Here is a 16223-nt window from a genome sequence, read left to right as displayed (position 1 = left end):
TAAAATGACCAATTAAACTGCTGTCGATTTTATCATCACTTAGGCACCGCACAGCCCGCGCACTGCGGCCACGGAGGCGCGTGAGGGGCCCGGGGTGGGCGGCCGGCGCGAGTCTGAGCTTTGTGGCTGGGCCCCGGGAAGAGGTGCCCCTCAGAATGCGTGGCATCCGCTCCCCCGGCCTCCCCTCCCGCCCCCACAGCGCCCCCTGCACACACCGCGGCTGGGGGGGGCACTCTGACTGCTGCTCGCCCGTGGCCAGGGCCGTCTGTCTCCCAGGGGACGCACAGGGGTCCCTTTGGGGGCTCCCACTGCCTTGTCTCCGAACGGGGACGCTATTGGATACAAAGCCAGCGCCCGGGGAACACACAAGGGCTGGTCCTGCCTCTGGGAGGTGGTGAGATCCCCGTCCCCGGAGGTGTGCAAGCACAGGCTGCGTCCCGGCCACGTGGCAGCAGGTGGAGGCCGCGGCGCAAGCCTGGGGGAGAGGAAGGGCCGGGCCAGACGCCGGGTCCATAGGCTGACCCTCCTGAGAAGGGATTTGCGGGGTGATGGGCGGCCAGAGACAGGGAGGCACCTGAGAACTCAGCCCAAAGGGGGGGTGTGCTCAGGGCTTCCGGTCCCCGGACCCCGAGGGTCCCTGTGAGAAACCGCGGGAGCGGCGATGGGGAACAGCTGTGCTCCGGCCCTGGGCTGGGCACCTGGGTCCCTCCTCTCTCTCTCTCTCTCTGTGCTCGCCCTGCTAGCAAAGCACCAACACGCCACATCCCAACGACTCGCCCAAGGTCACACGCGGTGTCTCTCTTGGGTCTGATCCCAGAGGACGTGTCCCTGGGGGAGGGGAGGTGCCCCAGGAGGCTGCAGAGTCCACCCACAGGGCCTGTGCAGTTCAGCACCCGGGCAGCTCCTGTGCGAGCTGAGCCCTTCGTGTCGTCCAGAGAGAGGCAGAGAGGAGGGGCAGGTGCCCCGGGGAGCCAGGGCCCCCAGTCTCACCCGCTCCGGAGGCGGAGAAACCCTGCAGGGAGGCGCACCTCCTCCCTCAGCCCCCCTCCCCGCCTCCCGCCTCGCAGGCCGGCGGAGAGAGGGCCTCTGGGGGAGAGAGCGGCCGGTTGGTGAAGCATCTTGTCAGAGGCAGCAGACGAGGCAGGGATGTGGGAGCCCAGAGCAATTAGGAGCTGCCTGCTGCCCGTCTCCTGCCAGCTGTCACAGCTGTCACTCAGGACGCGGGCCCGGAGCGGGCGGCGCCAGGCCCTCGGTACCCTCCCCCACCCCCCACCATCTCCCTCCCGGCCAGCAGCCTGGCCATGCCCCGGGGGCCGGTTCCCACTTCCCAGAGGGGAGACCGAGGCCCGGAGGAAACCAGAGACAGAGATCCGTCATCATCTGGGTGGCACCTGCCTACAGCCCTCGTGGCCTACACAGACTCCGTTCCCCCCACCAGGCCTCCTGCTTCTGGAGCAGTGTGGGTTTTTTTTTACTTTATTTTATTTATTTTTTTATTTTATTGATTTTTTACAGAGAGGAAGGGAGAGGGATAGAGAGTTAGAAACATCGATGAGAGAGAGAGAGAGACAGCGATCAGCTGCCTCTTGGACATTCCCCACTGGGGATGTGCCCGCCACCAAGGTACATGCCCTTGACCGGAATCGAACCCAGGACCCTTCAGTCCGCAGGCTGACGCTCTATCCACTGAGCCAAACCGGTTTCGGCTGGAGCAGTGGTTTTGACCCCGGCTGTGCCTTACAAGCTACCGGAAAGCTTGAGAAAAATGCCCCGGCCCAGGCCCCGGCCCAGCCCAGCCCAGCGGGTCCTGGGGGCCTGCCTGTGCCTCCCTCTCCCTGCCAGGTGTTTGCACTCATTGGCAAACCCTGCCCTGAGGGCTAACAGCCTCCCTCTTATAGGGGTGTCGAACTCAATCAGAGAAGGGGCCAAAATCTAAAATCCAGCCTAAATCGCGGGCCGAATGGTTTACTGAACAGTCATAAACTGACAATGTCATAAACTGACAGCGGAGTGCAGTGATGACAGCGCGGTGCGGGCCACATTGCAAGGCCTGGCGGGCTGGATTTGGCCCGCGGGCCTTGTGTTTGACACATGTGCTAGAATCTCGACCACGCTGGGCTCCGGGGAGTCTGTGTGCCCGGGGGTGAGGGAGGCCCTGCAGGTCCAGCCTCAGCCTCAGGGTGAGCACGGCGTGTGCCAGGGACAGTGAGTGTGGCGTCCGGCACCGCCACCTTCGGCGTCTCGCCAGATCCCCTCGGCAGCCCCGGCTGGGTGGTGGCGGCAGCAGCAGCCCCATTCTACAGGGGAGGCAACTGAGGCAGGACGGGTGCCACACGCAGGGCTCAGCGCTGGTAACAGAGGACGGGAGTCCTCTCGGCAGCACTGGACTCCGAGTCCGGTGCTCCGCCTCCGTCGGCACGGTGCTCGCCCGAGAGCAGCAGGTTCTAGGACCTGCCCGCTCCGTCCGTTTCCTTCTCCTGGGCTCTGCCACCTGCTCCGTGCTGTCTACCCCGGTCCCCTGTGGGGGCGTGGACACCGAAAGGCTCGGGAGCGGGGGGCGGGGGGGATGCCCAGGGCACGGCAAGAGCAGAGCCCACAGGGGCCGCTGGGTGCTGCCCTCCACCCCGTCCCGGCTCGGTCTGCCTCTGCAAGTCTATGAATTCCATATTCATCCAGCGATGGGGTGAGTTTGCCCAGACGATGAATATTTTACTCACCTTCAGACACTGTCCCCAGCGAGTTCTTGGAATAATATTGGGCCCCCCCCCCCTCCCCGGCCACGGAGCAGAGGCCAGGGCCTCTGCCCTCCCTGGACACCCCCTCCCTCACCCCATTACCCCCTGTGACCCCCAGCGGCCCCCCCGCTCAGGCTGGGCTGAGGTCAGCAGTCCAGACATGACCTTGAGCTCGGTGCCTGCCCTCCTCCGCTTGGACTTCCGCCTCTGGACAATGGGCTCATTTATTGCCTGATCAGGCTCTGCGCGTCCCTCAATAAATCCACCTGCTCTGCAGGGCCCTGCGGCTGCCAGGAGCTCTCCCTGGTGCTGAACGCGCGCGGCCGGAGGACGCTGGCCTCAGAGCAGCTGCCTCCTCCTGGGCAGGGAGGGTGGGGAGCAAGCTGGCTGCGACAGGAGAGGGATCCAGCCCCCGCCCTGCTCAGGATGGTCCCACTTTTTTAAAACAAATATATATTTTTTATTGATTTTTTTACAGAGAGGAAGAGAGAGGAATAGAGAGTTAGAAACATCGATGAGAGGGAAACATCCATCAGCTGCCTCCTGCACACCTCCTACTGGGGATGTGCCCGCCACCAAAGTACATGCCCTTGACCGGAATCGAACCCGGGACCCTTCAGTCCGCAGTCTGACGCTCTATCCACGGAGCCAAACCCGTCAGGGCCGGTCCCCACGTCTCTCTCCCCGCCTCCCTGCCACGTGGCGGATCCTCCCGAGTCACAGGTGGGTTCCCTCTCCCGTGTCTCCAGCCAAGTCCTCGTGGCTGAGTCTGTGGAGACCCTTCCCTGACCCCCGGGAGCGCTGTGCGATGGCAGCAGCACCCCCCCGCCCCCATGGGGCAGCGACAGACATAATTCACACCACGCTGCAGTCACGCCAGCTGCTCCCCGGCGACACGCAGAGGACAGGACGGAGCTGCAATGCCTAAGGGTGGGTGGGCCCTCGTTCATCCATCCGTTCACTTATTCTTTCATTCACTCACGAGGGAGATGTTCCTCCAGCCCTCTCCCTCCCCCGGCCCAGCCCGGCCCAGCCCAGCCCAGCCCTGGGCCAGCCCCAGATCTGCAGGATGCAGACTAGACACCACGCCCCTCCCCCAAGAGAGGAGGGTGGTCCCCTCACCCCTCTGAGCTTCTGCCCAGCTGCCTCCTCCTCCGCCTGGAGTCCCCCCGACTCCGCATAAGAAAACCCCCATTTCCGTGCGCTGAGCACGTCGGCGTAGGACCCGAGTGTCCGCTCCGGGGGTCAGAGGTGAGGGGAGGCACCGAGGTCCCGCAGCCGGCTCCGGGTGCTCCACGCCGAGCGCCTGCTGCTCGCGGCGCTGCCTCTCCCACCGCAAAGTCAGACCACTGTCTGCATGTCCTCCCTGCCCCTCCGTTCTCTGCTGCCCTTCAGCAGGCAGTGAGCTGCGGCCTCGGCCACGCCGAGCAGCCCTCCGGAGCTGGCTGTGCGTGAGCCCCGGGGACAGCAGCTCCCTCTGGTCCTCTGCCTCAGCCAGGCTTCCCCATGGCTGCCCAGGGACCCCAGATGCCCTGGGACCCCCGATGCCCTGGGACCCCAGATGCCCTGGGACCCCAGATGCCCAGGGGCCCCCGATGCCCAGGGACCCCAGATGGGCAGCGGGGGAGGGCCAAAAGGTTGGTTCCCAGAGGAGCCAGTGTTTCTCTGAGGCTAAAAGGGCAGGGAGAGATCAGCCTCCCTTGGACCCTGGCCCCTGGCCCCACCCTGCTCCCACCTCGGGCTTAAAGCCCCCAGCTCCGCCTCCTGCGGCTGCGTGACTCCATGTGGGCCCTGCAGGGCCCCTGTCCATGAGCGGGGACAAAGCCTGACTGCCCTCAGAGGTTCAGAGGACTCAGCGGGCCACACACCCAGCCCAGGGGAGCCCAGGGACCCCCCTGAGAAGGGGGAGGGAGCGGGCGGAGCTGCTGGCCTGTGGCAGCCTGCTGGACTGCCGCCAGCTCCGAGGGCCTCGGCTGTGCGCCAGAGGAGAGGACAGGGACTGGCCTGAGTCACCAAGGGCCTGGAGGTTCAGAGGCAGCCCTGGCAGTGGGGTACGCTCCCGCCTTGGGGTGATCATCCCCAGTGAGTCCTGTCCCTGGTCCCAGGGCAGACAGACCCAGGCTGAGGCCTGGGGGAGGCCTGGGCAGCCTGCAGGCCTGGCCAGGTAAGGTTTATCTCAGGGACTCGCGCCATCCTTTCTCCACCTGGACAGAAGGCTGGGAGGGAGCCTCAGGAGCCTCAGCAGGAGGTGCCTCTGCCTCCCTCCCTCCCTCCCTCCCTCCCTCCTTCCTTCTTACACCCCTGCAGCAGCCTCCTGGAGTCCCCTGGAGCTGAGTTTCCCACCAACCCCTCAGCAAGCTCCAGCCCACCCTCCCTCGGGGATCGAGGCCGTCTGGCCACTCAGTGAGCGCCGCAGGAGTGCGGCTCACACTCCATCAGTCGGTGGCAGCTATAATTATTATTAATTCATACCTCTCGGGGGGATTGTCATGCTAATAGGAAATTCCCGGGAGATCCAGGGAGGCCCTGCCAGGCACCTCTCATATGTCAACTTCCCTGCAACCTCCCCGCTGCCTGGGGGTGGCCCCGCCACCCCTCCCTTCACGGGGGTGGGGAGGGACACCGAGGCCCGGGGAGGTTCAGGGGGATGACCGTGTTCCCACAGCAGAGGTGGGAGACGTGGGAGTCCCGGGGGTACCCGGCTCTGGGTTCTAAACTCTCACATCCCCCCGTCATCTGTCCACCTGCGGGTCCGAGGGACCCCAAAGCCCGCAGCCACCATGGTGGGGTGTCGGACAAGGAGCAGGCCAGGAGGAGGAGGAGGGTGAGAAGGGCTTCAGGGGTGGGCTTCTCTGGGGGCCGCTTAAAGCCACAGGCACGGGTCCTCACGGGCATCTGGCCAGTCCACAGAGGCTGGGGAGACACATAAAGAGTTGGGGTCCTTCCTGACTCCTCTGCGGGTTCCAGATGCTGTGGGGACCCTCTCCAGGGCCACGCCACGGAGGGGGTGGGGCCCAGGCCCGGCCCAGCCCGGCTCCGCCAGGACAGCCACCTCTCCCTGCGTCCCCTCTCCTGGCCCACAGACAGGGCTGCGATTCACCAGCGACAAACGCAGAAAAAGAAGTAGAAAAAACGCCATGAGCTTTGGAAGGGCAGGGTCCGGCATAAGGGCTTCCCACTGGGCTATGGGCCGATGGCACCACCAAAGGGGCAGGGAGGGGGTGCCCAGGGTGCCTCCAGGGGCAGGAGCCACAGCTGGGGCCCCAGCAAGGCCAGGGGTCACTCCCTCCCCCATCAATATATGCTCCACCTCTGTGCACAGAGGCCCACACCGCCCACAGCCCCAGGTCTGCCCCCTGCTCACCCCGCCCCCCCCAACTCACTGAGACTTCTGCCAACCGGTTCCTGCCCTCCCTTCCCTGCCAGCTCACAACCCCGGTCCGAACAGGTGTCCAAACACTCCTGACCCGCGCCAGGGGGACGTGCAAACACTTGTACCGCCCTGCACCCGTGTGGATAACAGACAGAGGCACGCATATGTTATTCCCGAAAACATCGACCGCCTCACCCTCCTGTGCACACACAGGCTCTGGGCCCGACAGGCCCCTGCAGGGCCCTGGCCACCCCTCTGTCCCTCAGTGCCCCCCCCCCTCCGGGCCAGGACACAGACCCGGCTCCTCCTCTGAAGGCTGAGGGGTGGGAGCCTGGGAAGGAGCCCCCCTGAGGCTCCATGGGGAGCGGGGGGGAGGTCAGGCCAGCCCGGAGGTCTCAGGCCCAGGGCCAGCCCCTGCCTGCTGCCCCGGCTCCATGACCTTGCTCCACGCCCTTGTCTCTCAGCCTCAGTTTCCCTGCCTTGGAGCCTGTCCGGGCACCCACACTGTGAACCTCCCGGAGGTCCCAGCCGCCTGGGGCCGACCTCCCCTCCCTGCCCAGGCTCGGGTCTTGGGTTCCCTGTTCTCAGTGCCGAGGGTTCGGGGGTGGGCCAAGGGGCAGGAAAAATAAAAGGGGGGTCTCCACCCCACCTTGGTCCTGGGGGGCGAGGGATCGTCTGCAGGGAGAGAGGGGAGCCGGGGAAGGGGAACAGGAGGCCCCAGCGGGCTTGGGGTGGCCCGCGGAGGGCAGGGCGGGCGGGGGTGGGGGTGGGGGGGAGGCGGGAGCGCGGAGGGGGCGGGCGGGGAGGCGGGAGCGCGGCCAGCCCGGCCCAGAGCGAGCGGCGGGCGAGCCGGGAGGCGGTGCAGCCGGAGCCGCGGGGCCGGGGGCCGAGCGCGCCAGCGGGGCCGGCGGGAGGCGAGCAGCGCCGGGCCCCGAGGAGCGGCCGGAGCCGGGAGGCCGGAGCGGGGAGGCCCGAACCCCGCACCCTGCGGGGCCCGGCGGGCAGCTCCCACCCCCCGCCGCGGGAGGGGCGCATGGGCCGGCGGCCCGGGGCGCGGGGGCGCTAGGCGCCCCGGACGGACGGGAGCCGCTCGCCGCCGCCGGGCCGCCCTCCCGGGCCGCGCGCCCCGCCCGCGCCCGCCGCCCCGGGGCCGCCGCCGCCGGCCCATGCGCCCCGGCCTCAAAGTTTGCGGCGCGCGGGCCGGCGCGGAGCCGCCAAGATGCCGTTCCACCCGGTGACGGCGGCGCTGATGTACCGGGGCATCTACACCGTGCCCAGCCTGCTGTCGGAGCAGCGCCCCGTGGACATCCCCGAGGACGAGCTGGAGGGTGAGTGCCCGACCCCGCGGCCCCCGCCCCCGCCCCCGCCGTCCTCCTACCTGCGCGCCAGGTGGGGCGCCAGCGGGGGCGCCGGGGCCGCGGGGGGCGCAGGTGCTGTGCCCGGGCGGGGGGCGCGGGGGGCGCCCGAGCCGCTGCGCAGGGCGGCCGGCCGGGCGGGCGCGGACCAGGGGCGCGGGGGGCGCGGGGGCCTGTGTGCGGGGGGCGCCGGTGCCGGGGGCGGGGGCCGCGGGGGCCTGTGCGCCGGGGCCGCGGGGGGCGCGGGCCGGGGGCGCGGGTGCCCGGGGGCGGGGGGCGCGCCGGGAGCCGCTGCGCAGGGCGGCGGGGCGGCCGGGCGCGCACCCCGGGCGCCGGGGGAGGGTCTCGGAGGCGGAGGCGGCCCCGGCGGCGGCGCTGCGGAAACTTGCGGGTCCCGCCCGCCGCAGGGTCACGGGCCCGCGCAGTCCGCGGCGACAGTGCGGCACCGCGACAGGTTGGGGTCCGGGTCCGAGCTCCGGCGGCTCCGGCGGCGGCGGCGGAGCGCCCTGCGCCGGGTCCCCTCCGCGGCGCTCGCATTGGCATTCCGCGCGGGTAGCGGTCGCCATCCGCTCCGCTCGGCGGCGGGAGGGAAGGGGAGCGGCGGCTGCCCTGCGGCGGGGCTGCCCCGGGCCCCCTCCCCGCGGCCGGAGCCTCTCCCCGCGCGGCCGGCCCTGCGGGGGGACCCCCGCCCGGGGCTCCCGGGAGGCGGCCGGGAGGTGGCGGCGACAACAAGTGGCCAGACCGGGCGGCTGGCGGCGATGACCGAGCCGGGAGAGGGAAGGCAGGGAGGCAGGGACCCAGCCTGCCCTCCCACCCCCACCCCTCTGGGCGGGAGTGGGGACACAGCGGGGGACCGCAGGCGGGGGTCTGGGTGAGACCGCGGGGGGGGGGGGGCTGGATGGAGAATTCTGGGGAGCAGGGAGACCCCTGGTGCCGGGAGCTCCTTCCCTCCTGGGCTGCGGGCAGGTGCTCCCCTGAATTCTCCATCAGACCTGGGGCCCCGTGTGGAGCGGAGTGGGGGGCTCTGGGCTGAGGGGAGTCTTGACACCCCCCCCCGTTGTTGGGGGAGGGGCGGAGGTCACCAAGAGGCTGGGCCTCTTTTGGGTCCCTTGGGTCCAGGGGCCCCTGAGATCCGGGGTTCAGCAGGGCCCGGGGGAAGGTTGCAGCCGAGACACCAGCGCAGTCAGGGATGATGGGGGGAGCACAAGCCCTGGAGGGGGCAGGTCTTGGGGTGTGTGTGTGTGTGTGTTGGGGGGTGTCAGACTGGCTTAAGGGGAAGCTTACTGGGAGTGGGCAGCCCCTCTCCCCACGACTGCACCACAGGCTCCTAGCCCCCTGCTCCTCACCAAGCCCCCCCAAAGCTCCCCGAGGCCAGGGGCGCCTGGGAACGGGGCCTGGTGTCTGATGCGGGCAGGACGGGTGCATGGATGCTGCTGCGGGGTCTCTGGTCTTGAACCCCAAACCCAAACCCCTGCCCTGTGTGGGCTGAAGCCCTGGAACCCGAGCCTCATCCAGGGCCTGGAGCAAGGAGGGGGGTGTGATGAGGGGCGAGAGGGCCGGGGAGGGGGCATCCACTGTGTCTCCCCTAATGTCTCCTCCTGCCAGCGCCCCCTTCTGTAAGCTCGCACCCCTTCCTTCCTGCTGGCTCCCACCCCCTGGGCCGGCCAGCTACCACCGAGCTCTCTCCCCTCGCTCCCTCCACCCCACCAGCACCCGGGCAGCCTGTCATGGGCCTCACGAGGTCCCGCTCTCACCACCTCCCAGCCCTGCAATGAAGACCCCAAGGAAGGGGAGAAGCTGAGAGGAGCCTGGGGTGCAGGGGGAGCGGGGTGCAGGGCTGGCAGCGAGGGGGCAAGGAGGCCGGGCCGCAGCTCCCCTGGGCTGCCTGGCGGCGGGCACACTGGCAGGAGCCCAGGAGCGTTAGTCACCAGCCACACCAAACGCCCTCCCCGCCTCTCCCCGTCCTCTCCTCCTGGGCCCTGAGGAGCAGAGGGGGCTGGCACAGGGGGCATCTGAAGGGCAAGGCCCTCTCTGGTGCGGGCAGATACGGGGGGTGGCCCCAGCCCATCTCCCAGGCCACAGCAGGGCCAGGAACCCTCCCGGCCCGGCCCCTTTCTCGGCTGCCGCCACCCTGAGAGTCCGCCTTGCAGGAGACCGAGTCTCTGCAGGCCCCGGTGATCCTTGAATGCCAGGGCTGCGTGGCCAGGGTGGCCATCCCTGGCACAGCCTCCCCAGGGCCCCGCCAGTGCTCCTGCTCCCCGGGGCAGTCTGGGTAACACCCAGGCCCTGCCCTGGGAGGGTGCCCACGGTGGAGGAGCCCCGTGTGCCGAGAGGAGGAGCTGGCAGCTGGGCTGCGGTGCTGCAGACAGGACGTGCCTGGCGCAGAAGCCAGGGGGCGGGCGGTCCGCGGGGGAGGAGGGCCGGGGCGGGAGGCGGAGAGCGGAGAGCTCAGAGCTGGGTCTGAGCCTCTGCACCCTCGTCTCATGGAGCTACCACGGCAATCGCTTGCCTCTCTTGCCTCGGTTTCTCCGCCTGTAAAAGGGGTTTGGCACTGCCCTCCCTGGGGCTGCTGGTGGCAGAGGATATGACGGTCATGCTCAGTGTGGGCCCCCGAGGAGCCATGGGGGCGGGACAGACGCAGCAGTAGGGGAGGCTGAGGAGGGGGCCTGCAGGGGTGAGAGGCTGAGTGGAAGGGACGCAGGGTGTGCAGGGTGGGGAGGGGCTGGTGGAAGGGGCCGTGGGTGGATGGCAGGTGGTGGATGGGACCTCCTGCCCCTCATTCCCTCTCCCCTCCTCCCCCCAATGAGGGGCTCCCAGCTTCTCCCTGCACCTCCTCCCTGACACACACACACACACACACACACACACACACAGAGGCCCCAGCCTTGCTATGCTCTGAGCCTGCCCCAGTGGCGCCCTCAGCCTTGAGCACCCGAGAACGGGAACCGGGCAGCCAAGCTGCAGCTCTGTCCTCTCCAGCTGGGGGAGGAGGAAGGAGACAGACAGATGGACAGGCAGCCGCCAGGGCAGGGCTCTGAGCCGGATCCTCGGCCCGCTCCAGGGACCGAGGAGCCTCCACAGAGAGTGGCCACAGGGGGGCATTCATTTGGTGAACGGGGGTCGGGGGGCGCCATCCTGCTCCTTCCCTGCAAGCCCGGTGGCTGCCTCTGCGCGGGCCAGAGGCTCGGGGAGGCCAGAGCGACGGGGCACAGGGCCAGTGTCTCCGAGAGCCGCAGAGGGCGGCACTGCCCACCCCTGCAGCCGCCTCCCCCCACCCCCACCCCCGGACCAAGTCCCTGCCCGAGGGCTGGCATCCCCGGGGCCTGACAGCTCCATGGGCCTCACAGCTCCACGGGCCTCACAGCTCCACGGGCCTCACAGCTCCACGGGCCTCACAGCTCCACGGCCCTCACAGCTCCACGGCCCTCACAGCTCCACGGCCCTCACAGCTCCACGGGCCTCACAGCTCCACGGCCCTCACAGCTCCACGGCCCTCACAGCTCCACGGCCCTCACAGCTCCACGGCCCTCACAGCTCACGGGCCTCACAGCTCCACGGGCCACGGAGGGCGTCGTGGATGCGAGCTGGCGGCATCAGGCCGGGGACGGCGTGGGCCTGGAAACCCAGAGGCCCTGCCAGCCCTTGCCCGGGCCAGGAGTCCTCATGCCAAGATGGAGCTCAGCGGGCGCCCTCGGCCTCGCGGGCAGGGCAGAGCGCAGGGTCAGAGCGCGACTTTCGGGGAATGTGCCGCTGGGATGAGCCGATGGCAGAGGCGGTGGCGGCGACAGGGACGTGGTGCCACCCACCCCCCCCCTCAGAGAGCCCCCTGCAGGCCCAGCCTCAGCGATGGGGCGGGAGCCGCCTTCCCGCTTCCCAGGTGAAGCCCCTGAGGCTCAGAGAGGGCGCGGCCTTGCATCCCAGCTGGTCCTTCAGCTGCCGAGGCAGAGCTGGGCCTCCAGGCCAGGCCCCCGGGAAGGCCACGCTGGTGATGGAGCCCGCGCAGCCTCCCTCTCCTCCCTGCTCCGCTGTCCGTGACATGCTCGTTTGCGGTGTCCTGTTCTGAGTCACACCCGGCCGGCCCCGTTAAGCCTGCACACCCTCCGTGTTCATGTTTGGTCACCCCGCCGCCCGCCAGACAGGTGAGCAAACACCGGCCAAGGTGACCCGGCCAGAATGCAGGACAGCCGGGGTTCGAACCGGCGTCTGTGTGGCTTAGAGCCGACCCTCTGGCTGAAAAGCGGGTCCCTGAACTGGGCCTCAGGAGCCAGCTGGGGCTGGGGCAGGGCTCTGGGCATGGACAAAGGTACAGGGGCAAACCTCAGGTGCCAGCTGGTGTGCCAGGGAGGGGTGGCAGGAGGGCAGGAGGGAGGGAAAGGGCAGTTTTTGGATGTATCAGGTGATCTTAGGAGCTAGTCTTATCTGAGAAATGGCTGTGGGGCCCTGACTGGTTTGGCTCAGTGGATAGAGTGTCGGCCTGCGGACTCAAAGGTCCCAGGTTCGATTCCGGTCAAGGGCATGTATCTTGGTTGCCGGCACATACCCAGTAGGGGGTGTGCAGGAGGCAGCTGGTTGATGTTTCTCTCTCATCGATGTTTCTAACTCTCTATTCCTCTCCCTTCCTCTATGTAAAAAAATCAATAAAATGTATATTTTTTTTTTAAAGAAAAAAAATGGCTGTGGGGCCCAATTGGCTACCGCTAGGCCTGTGGCCTGCCCCATACCCACAATCCCCCTGACCTCCACTGTCTCCCATCCGGCCGGGGGCTCCCAGGAGGGGGTCAGGGCTTCCAACAGAAGCGGCCCTGCTGTGCCAATGTCCTCATCTCCCTCATCTCCCAGCAGAGACTCCCCGGCGCCGGATGTCCCTCCGCAGCCTCCGTACTGCCGGGCCTCTGCTCGCACACCTCCAGGCATGGGGAGCTCACCCCCCTCCGGGGCTCAGGAAACCTCCGGGTGGGCGTTGGCTGAGGTTCCCCGAGTCTGGGGACCTCCCAGCCCAGCTTCTCCCCTGTAGCCTGTCATCAGGTGGTGGGCAAACTGCGGCGCGCGAGCCACATGCGGCTCTTTGGCCCCTTGAGTGTGGCTCTTCCACAAAATACCACGGCCTGGGCGAGTCTATGTGGAAGAAGAGATAGAAGAAGTTTAAGTTTAAAAAAATGTGGCTCTCCAAAGAAATGTCCATCGTTGCGCTGTTGATATTTGGCTCTGCGGACTGATGAGTTTGCCGACCACTGTTTGGGAGTCAGAGCACCTGGGGGCAGCGCAGGTGCCGGCTGCTCTCTCCTCTGGGCCTCGGGGGCGACCTCAGCGGGGAAGAACCTGGGGAAGCTGGGGCCTCGGTCCCAGCCGCCTTGCTGTGTGGCCTGGGACACACGGCTGCCTTCTCTGGGCCGTGTGGGATTAGCAGGATCAGGGAATGACCCCAGGTGTAGGAACCCACAGACAAGTTTTTTTTGTTTGTTTGTTTGTTTTAACATATTTTATTGATTTTTTACAGAGAGAAAGGGAAAGGGATAGAGAGTTAGAAACATCGATGAGAGAGAAGCATGGATCAGCTGCCTCCTGCACACCCCCTACTGGGGATGTGCCCGCAACCAAGGTCCATGCCCTTGACTGGAATCGAACCCGGGACCCTTCAGTCCGCAGGCTGATGCTCTGTCCACTGAGCCACACCGGTTAGGGCCACAGTTAAGTTTTTAGGGGTTCACAGACCCCGAAGGCCAGGCCCAGGCCAGCCTAACGTCTGCCCTCACCAGTGACCTCCCACTGACCCTAGACTGTCCACCTCGTCCTCCTGGGCCTCCTTTTCCAGGCCGGCAGCATCGAGACGTCAGTCAGTGTCCAGATATGCATGTGTGTACACACCACACACGTGTGCACACCTGAGCTCGCTCTGTCTGCTGCCGTCCCTCCCGGAAAACACTTGAGCAGAGGCAGGGGGGCCGGCAGATGAACTGAGTAAGGAGTGGGAGCAGAGGGTGCGAGCGAATTGAGGAACACGCTGCTCAGGGCCATCCCGGCTGAGAACCGGGGGAGGGCCAGCAGAGACACAGAGGCAGCGTTGGGAAAGGCTAGGACCCTCCCCGGTCCTGGGTGCCCTCAGGAAATCCCTTGTCCGGACACCGTGTGCACCCATTTCCCTGGGGGTAAGCCTGAGGCCCACCCAAGGCCACTCCTCGGGGTGCTCTCTCCCAGCCCACTGCACTGCTCCCCGCTCTGCGTCCCCCAGGCCCTCAGGCCGGTCTCCCTCTCTGTGTAATGGAGTAAGGGGAGAGACCCCCGCACCTGAGCTGGCCAGCGCCTGCTGGGGCCCTTCCCTCTGGGCTCCAGGGCCGTCTGCTGAGCTGTGAGCCCCCGGGGCTGCCTCCATGGCCGCCATCAGCGTGTTAACGAACGGGCTGAGCGAACTGAGCCGCTGAGCTAGGGGCGGATGTGCGGAATGGGGACAGGGAGCACGGGGATGGACAGAAGGAGTGTGGGTGCCTGGCTTCCTCTCCGCACAGGGGGACCCCTGGTCCCTGCCACAGGGGGGCGCTGTGAGGGCGCCCGGAGGGGCTGTGAGGCCTGGGGCACTGACCCTGAGGCCCTGGGCAGCCTCCCTGGGGAGTGGGGGGCAGGGGAGGGAGGGGAAGCGGATGGATGGCCGAGGGCCTGGGCACTCCTTGCTGCTCACTCGGCCCTGAGCTCCAGCCGTGTGCTGTGCGGACTCCCGGGCCACCTGCCCAGACCTGCAGGCTCCCGTGGCCGCGGTGCTGGGCTCAGGCTGCGGGTCTGGGGGTCCTGGTGGTCTGGGAAGTGGGGCGTCAGGAACAGGAGTGACGCCCCCACCTGCTCTGCCCCCCACAGAGATCCGAGAGGCCTTCAAAGTCTTTGACCGCGATGGCAACGGCTTCATCTCCAAGCAGGAGCTGGGCACGGCCATGCGCTCGCTGGGCTACATGCCCAACGAGGTGGAGCTGGAGGTCATCATCCAGCGGCTGGACATGGACGGTGAGCGAGCGCCCCCGCCCGCCCGTTTCCTCTCCCTCCACCGGGGATGGGGGGGGGCGGTGGCAGGAACGGGGGGGGGCACTCGCTCCCCCCACTCGCAGCCGCCCCTAGCCAAGCCCTTGGCTGCTGACAGCCAGAGTGTGAGCGCCCCAGCCGTGCCGAGGTCAGTATGGACCTCGAGGTCAGAATGCAGACCCGTCTTGGTCTGTCTTCTGAAAAAAACTTAAGTTGAAAAGTAAAAAGAAGTATATTCTCAACAGCCCAGGTGTCACCATTCAAAGAAATAAATAACTCGGTTGTATTTGCCACCTGGCGTTTATTGTGGGAAAACTCCCGAGCAGCAGGACTGCCCGGCCCCCTCCTGCGTCCCCCGGACCCCCCACTTCGCTCCGCCCAGAGCAGGCGGTGGCCTGGGCAGCTGTCCCGTCCTGAGGGGGACCATCAGGCCCGGCCCCGCCCGGGCAGCAGGGCCCGGGAAGCCACGGAGGTTCTGAGTGAAGCGTGAGGCTCCCCACGTGCTCAGGGCCCCCTGCCCATTCCACCTCCGCCTCCGCCTCCGCCTCCGCCTCCGCCTCCGCCTCCACCTCCACCTCCACCTCCACGCAGCCTTGCCGTCAGCCTGGAGCCTGGCACATTAGGTGCCCCGGGCACTGGCCAGGCATGGCGGAAGGGCCCTGCCCGAGGCTGGCCGGACGCAGGCTGACCTGCCGACCCGCCCTGTGCCCACCCCAGGGGACGGCCAAGTGGACTTTGAGGAGTTCGTGACCCTCCTGGGCCCCAAGCTCTCCACCATGGGCATCCCGGAGCGGTTCCACGGCACCGACTTCGACACCGTCTTCTGGAAGGTACGCGGGCGGGGGGCCGGGCCACGCACGCCGCGGGGCTGTGGGCGGAGGGGCCGCTGGGGGAGGGGGAACCAGGCAGTCTCTGTCTGTCCCCCGGCTCCCTGGGGGAGGCTGGGACACGGAGCCAGTGGCCCCCAGCCTCCTGGACCGGGGGTCCTCCCGGCAGGCTGGGGGTGGCCACAGGCCTGGTGGGGACCGGCGGCCGCGGCGGCCTGAGCCTGCTCTGCGTCTCCTCCCAAGTGCGACATGCAGAAGCTGACGGTGGACGAGCTGAAGCGGCTGCTGTACGACACCTTCTGCGAGCACCTGTCCATGAAGGACATTGAGAACATCATCATGACGGAGGAGGAGAGCCACCTGGGCACGGCTGAGTGCCCCGTGGACGTGGAGAGTGAGTGGCCGACGCGGGAGGGGGCGGGGAGGGGCCGGGCTGCCTCCCCCGGGCCCCGGGCCCAGCCCGCGGGCAGCGACGCCGGCGGCTCCACTCACAGCGCCCCGCTGTCCCCTCTTTGTCTCTCCTGCTCCCGCCGGCGGCCACAGCCTGCTCCAACCAGCAGATCCGCCAGACGTGCGTGCGCAAGAGCCTCATCTGCGCCTTCGCCATCGCCTTCATCATCAGCGTCATGCTCATCGCGGCCAACCAGGTGCTGCGCAGCGGCATGAAGTAGGCGCCGGGGTACCCCCTCCGCCCGCAGCCCCTCCCCAGGCGCCCCAAGCCCCGCCCCCCCCCCCCCCCCCCCCCCCCCCCCCGGCCTCCACCGCCTCCTGTGCTCTGGGGCCTGGAGGTCTGGCACCCCCACCCGCCGTGCATGGGGCTGAGGCCCAGCGGTGAGGGCCTGGGGGTGGCTCTGAGGATGGCCTCCAGCCCCTGCCTCGCGCCCCCCTCCCCCGCCCCCGGCCTGTATGTAGCACTAACTCCCCCCCG

General features: G+C 68.0%; 1 protein-coding gene across 1 annotated transcript; it reads left to right on the top strand.

Annotated features, from left to right (window-relative positions):
• The first annotated feature begins 6961 nt into the window (after positions 1-6961).
• CABP7 (calcium binding protein 7) lies at positions 6962-15979 on the top strand. Its single transcript, XM_084867529.1, has 5 exons — positions 6962-7436; positions 14310-14453; positions 15186-15298; positions 15539-15689; positions 15839-15979. Exons 1-5 carry the CDS (start codon positions 7328-7330, stop codon positions 15964-15966), a joined length of 645 nt encoding a protein of 214 aa, XP_084723655.1. The 5' UTR covers positions 6962-7327; the 3' UTR covers positions 15967-15979.
• The last annotated feature ends 244 nt before the right edge of the window (positions 15980-16223 follow it).

The sequence above is a fragment of the Pipistrellus hanaki genome (assembly GCF_964339955.1).
Source record: "Pipistrellus hanaki genome assembly, chromosome: 19".
Taxonomy (NCBI): Eukaryota; Metazoa; Chordata; class Mammalia; order Chiroptera; family Vespertilionidae; genus Pipistrellus; species Pipistrellus hanaki.
This window is presented reverse-complemented; position numbering and strand designations above follow the sequence as displayed.

Excerpts from the sequence above, each read along its gene's own strand:
- CABP7 (XM_084867529.1), top strand. The coding sequence starts at position 7,328 with ATGCCGTTCCACCCGGTGACGGCGGCGCTGATGTACCGGGGCATCTAC. Across the intron at positions 7,437-14,309 it reads CCCCGAGGACGAGCTGGAGG|AGATCCGAGAGGCCTTCAAA; the intron begins GTGAGTGCCCGA and ends TGCCCCCCACAG. Across the intron at positions 15,299-15,538 it reads TCGACACCGTCTTCTGGAAG|TGCGACATGCAGAAGCTGAC; the intron begins GTACGCGGGCGG and ends TCTCCTCCCAAG.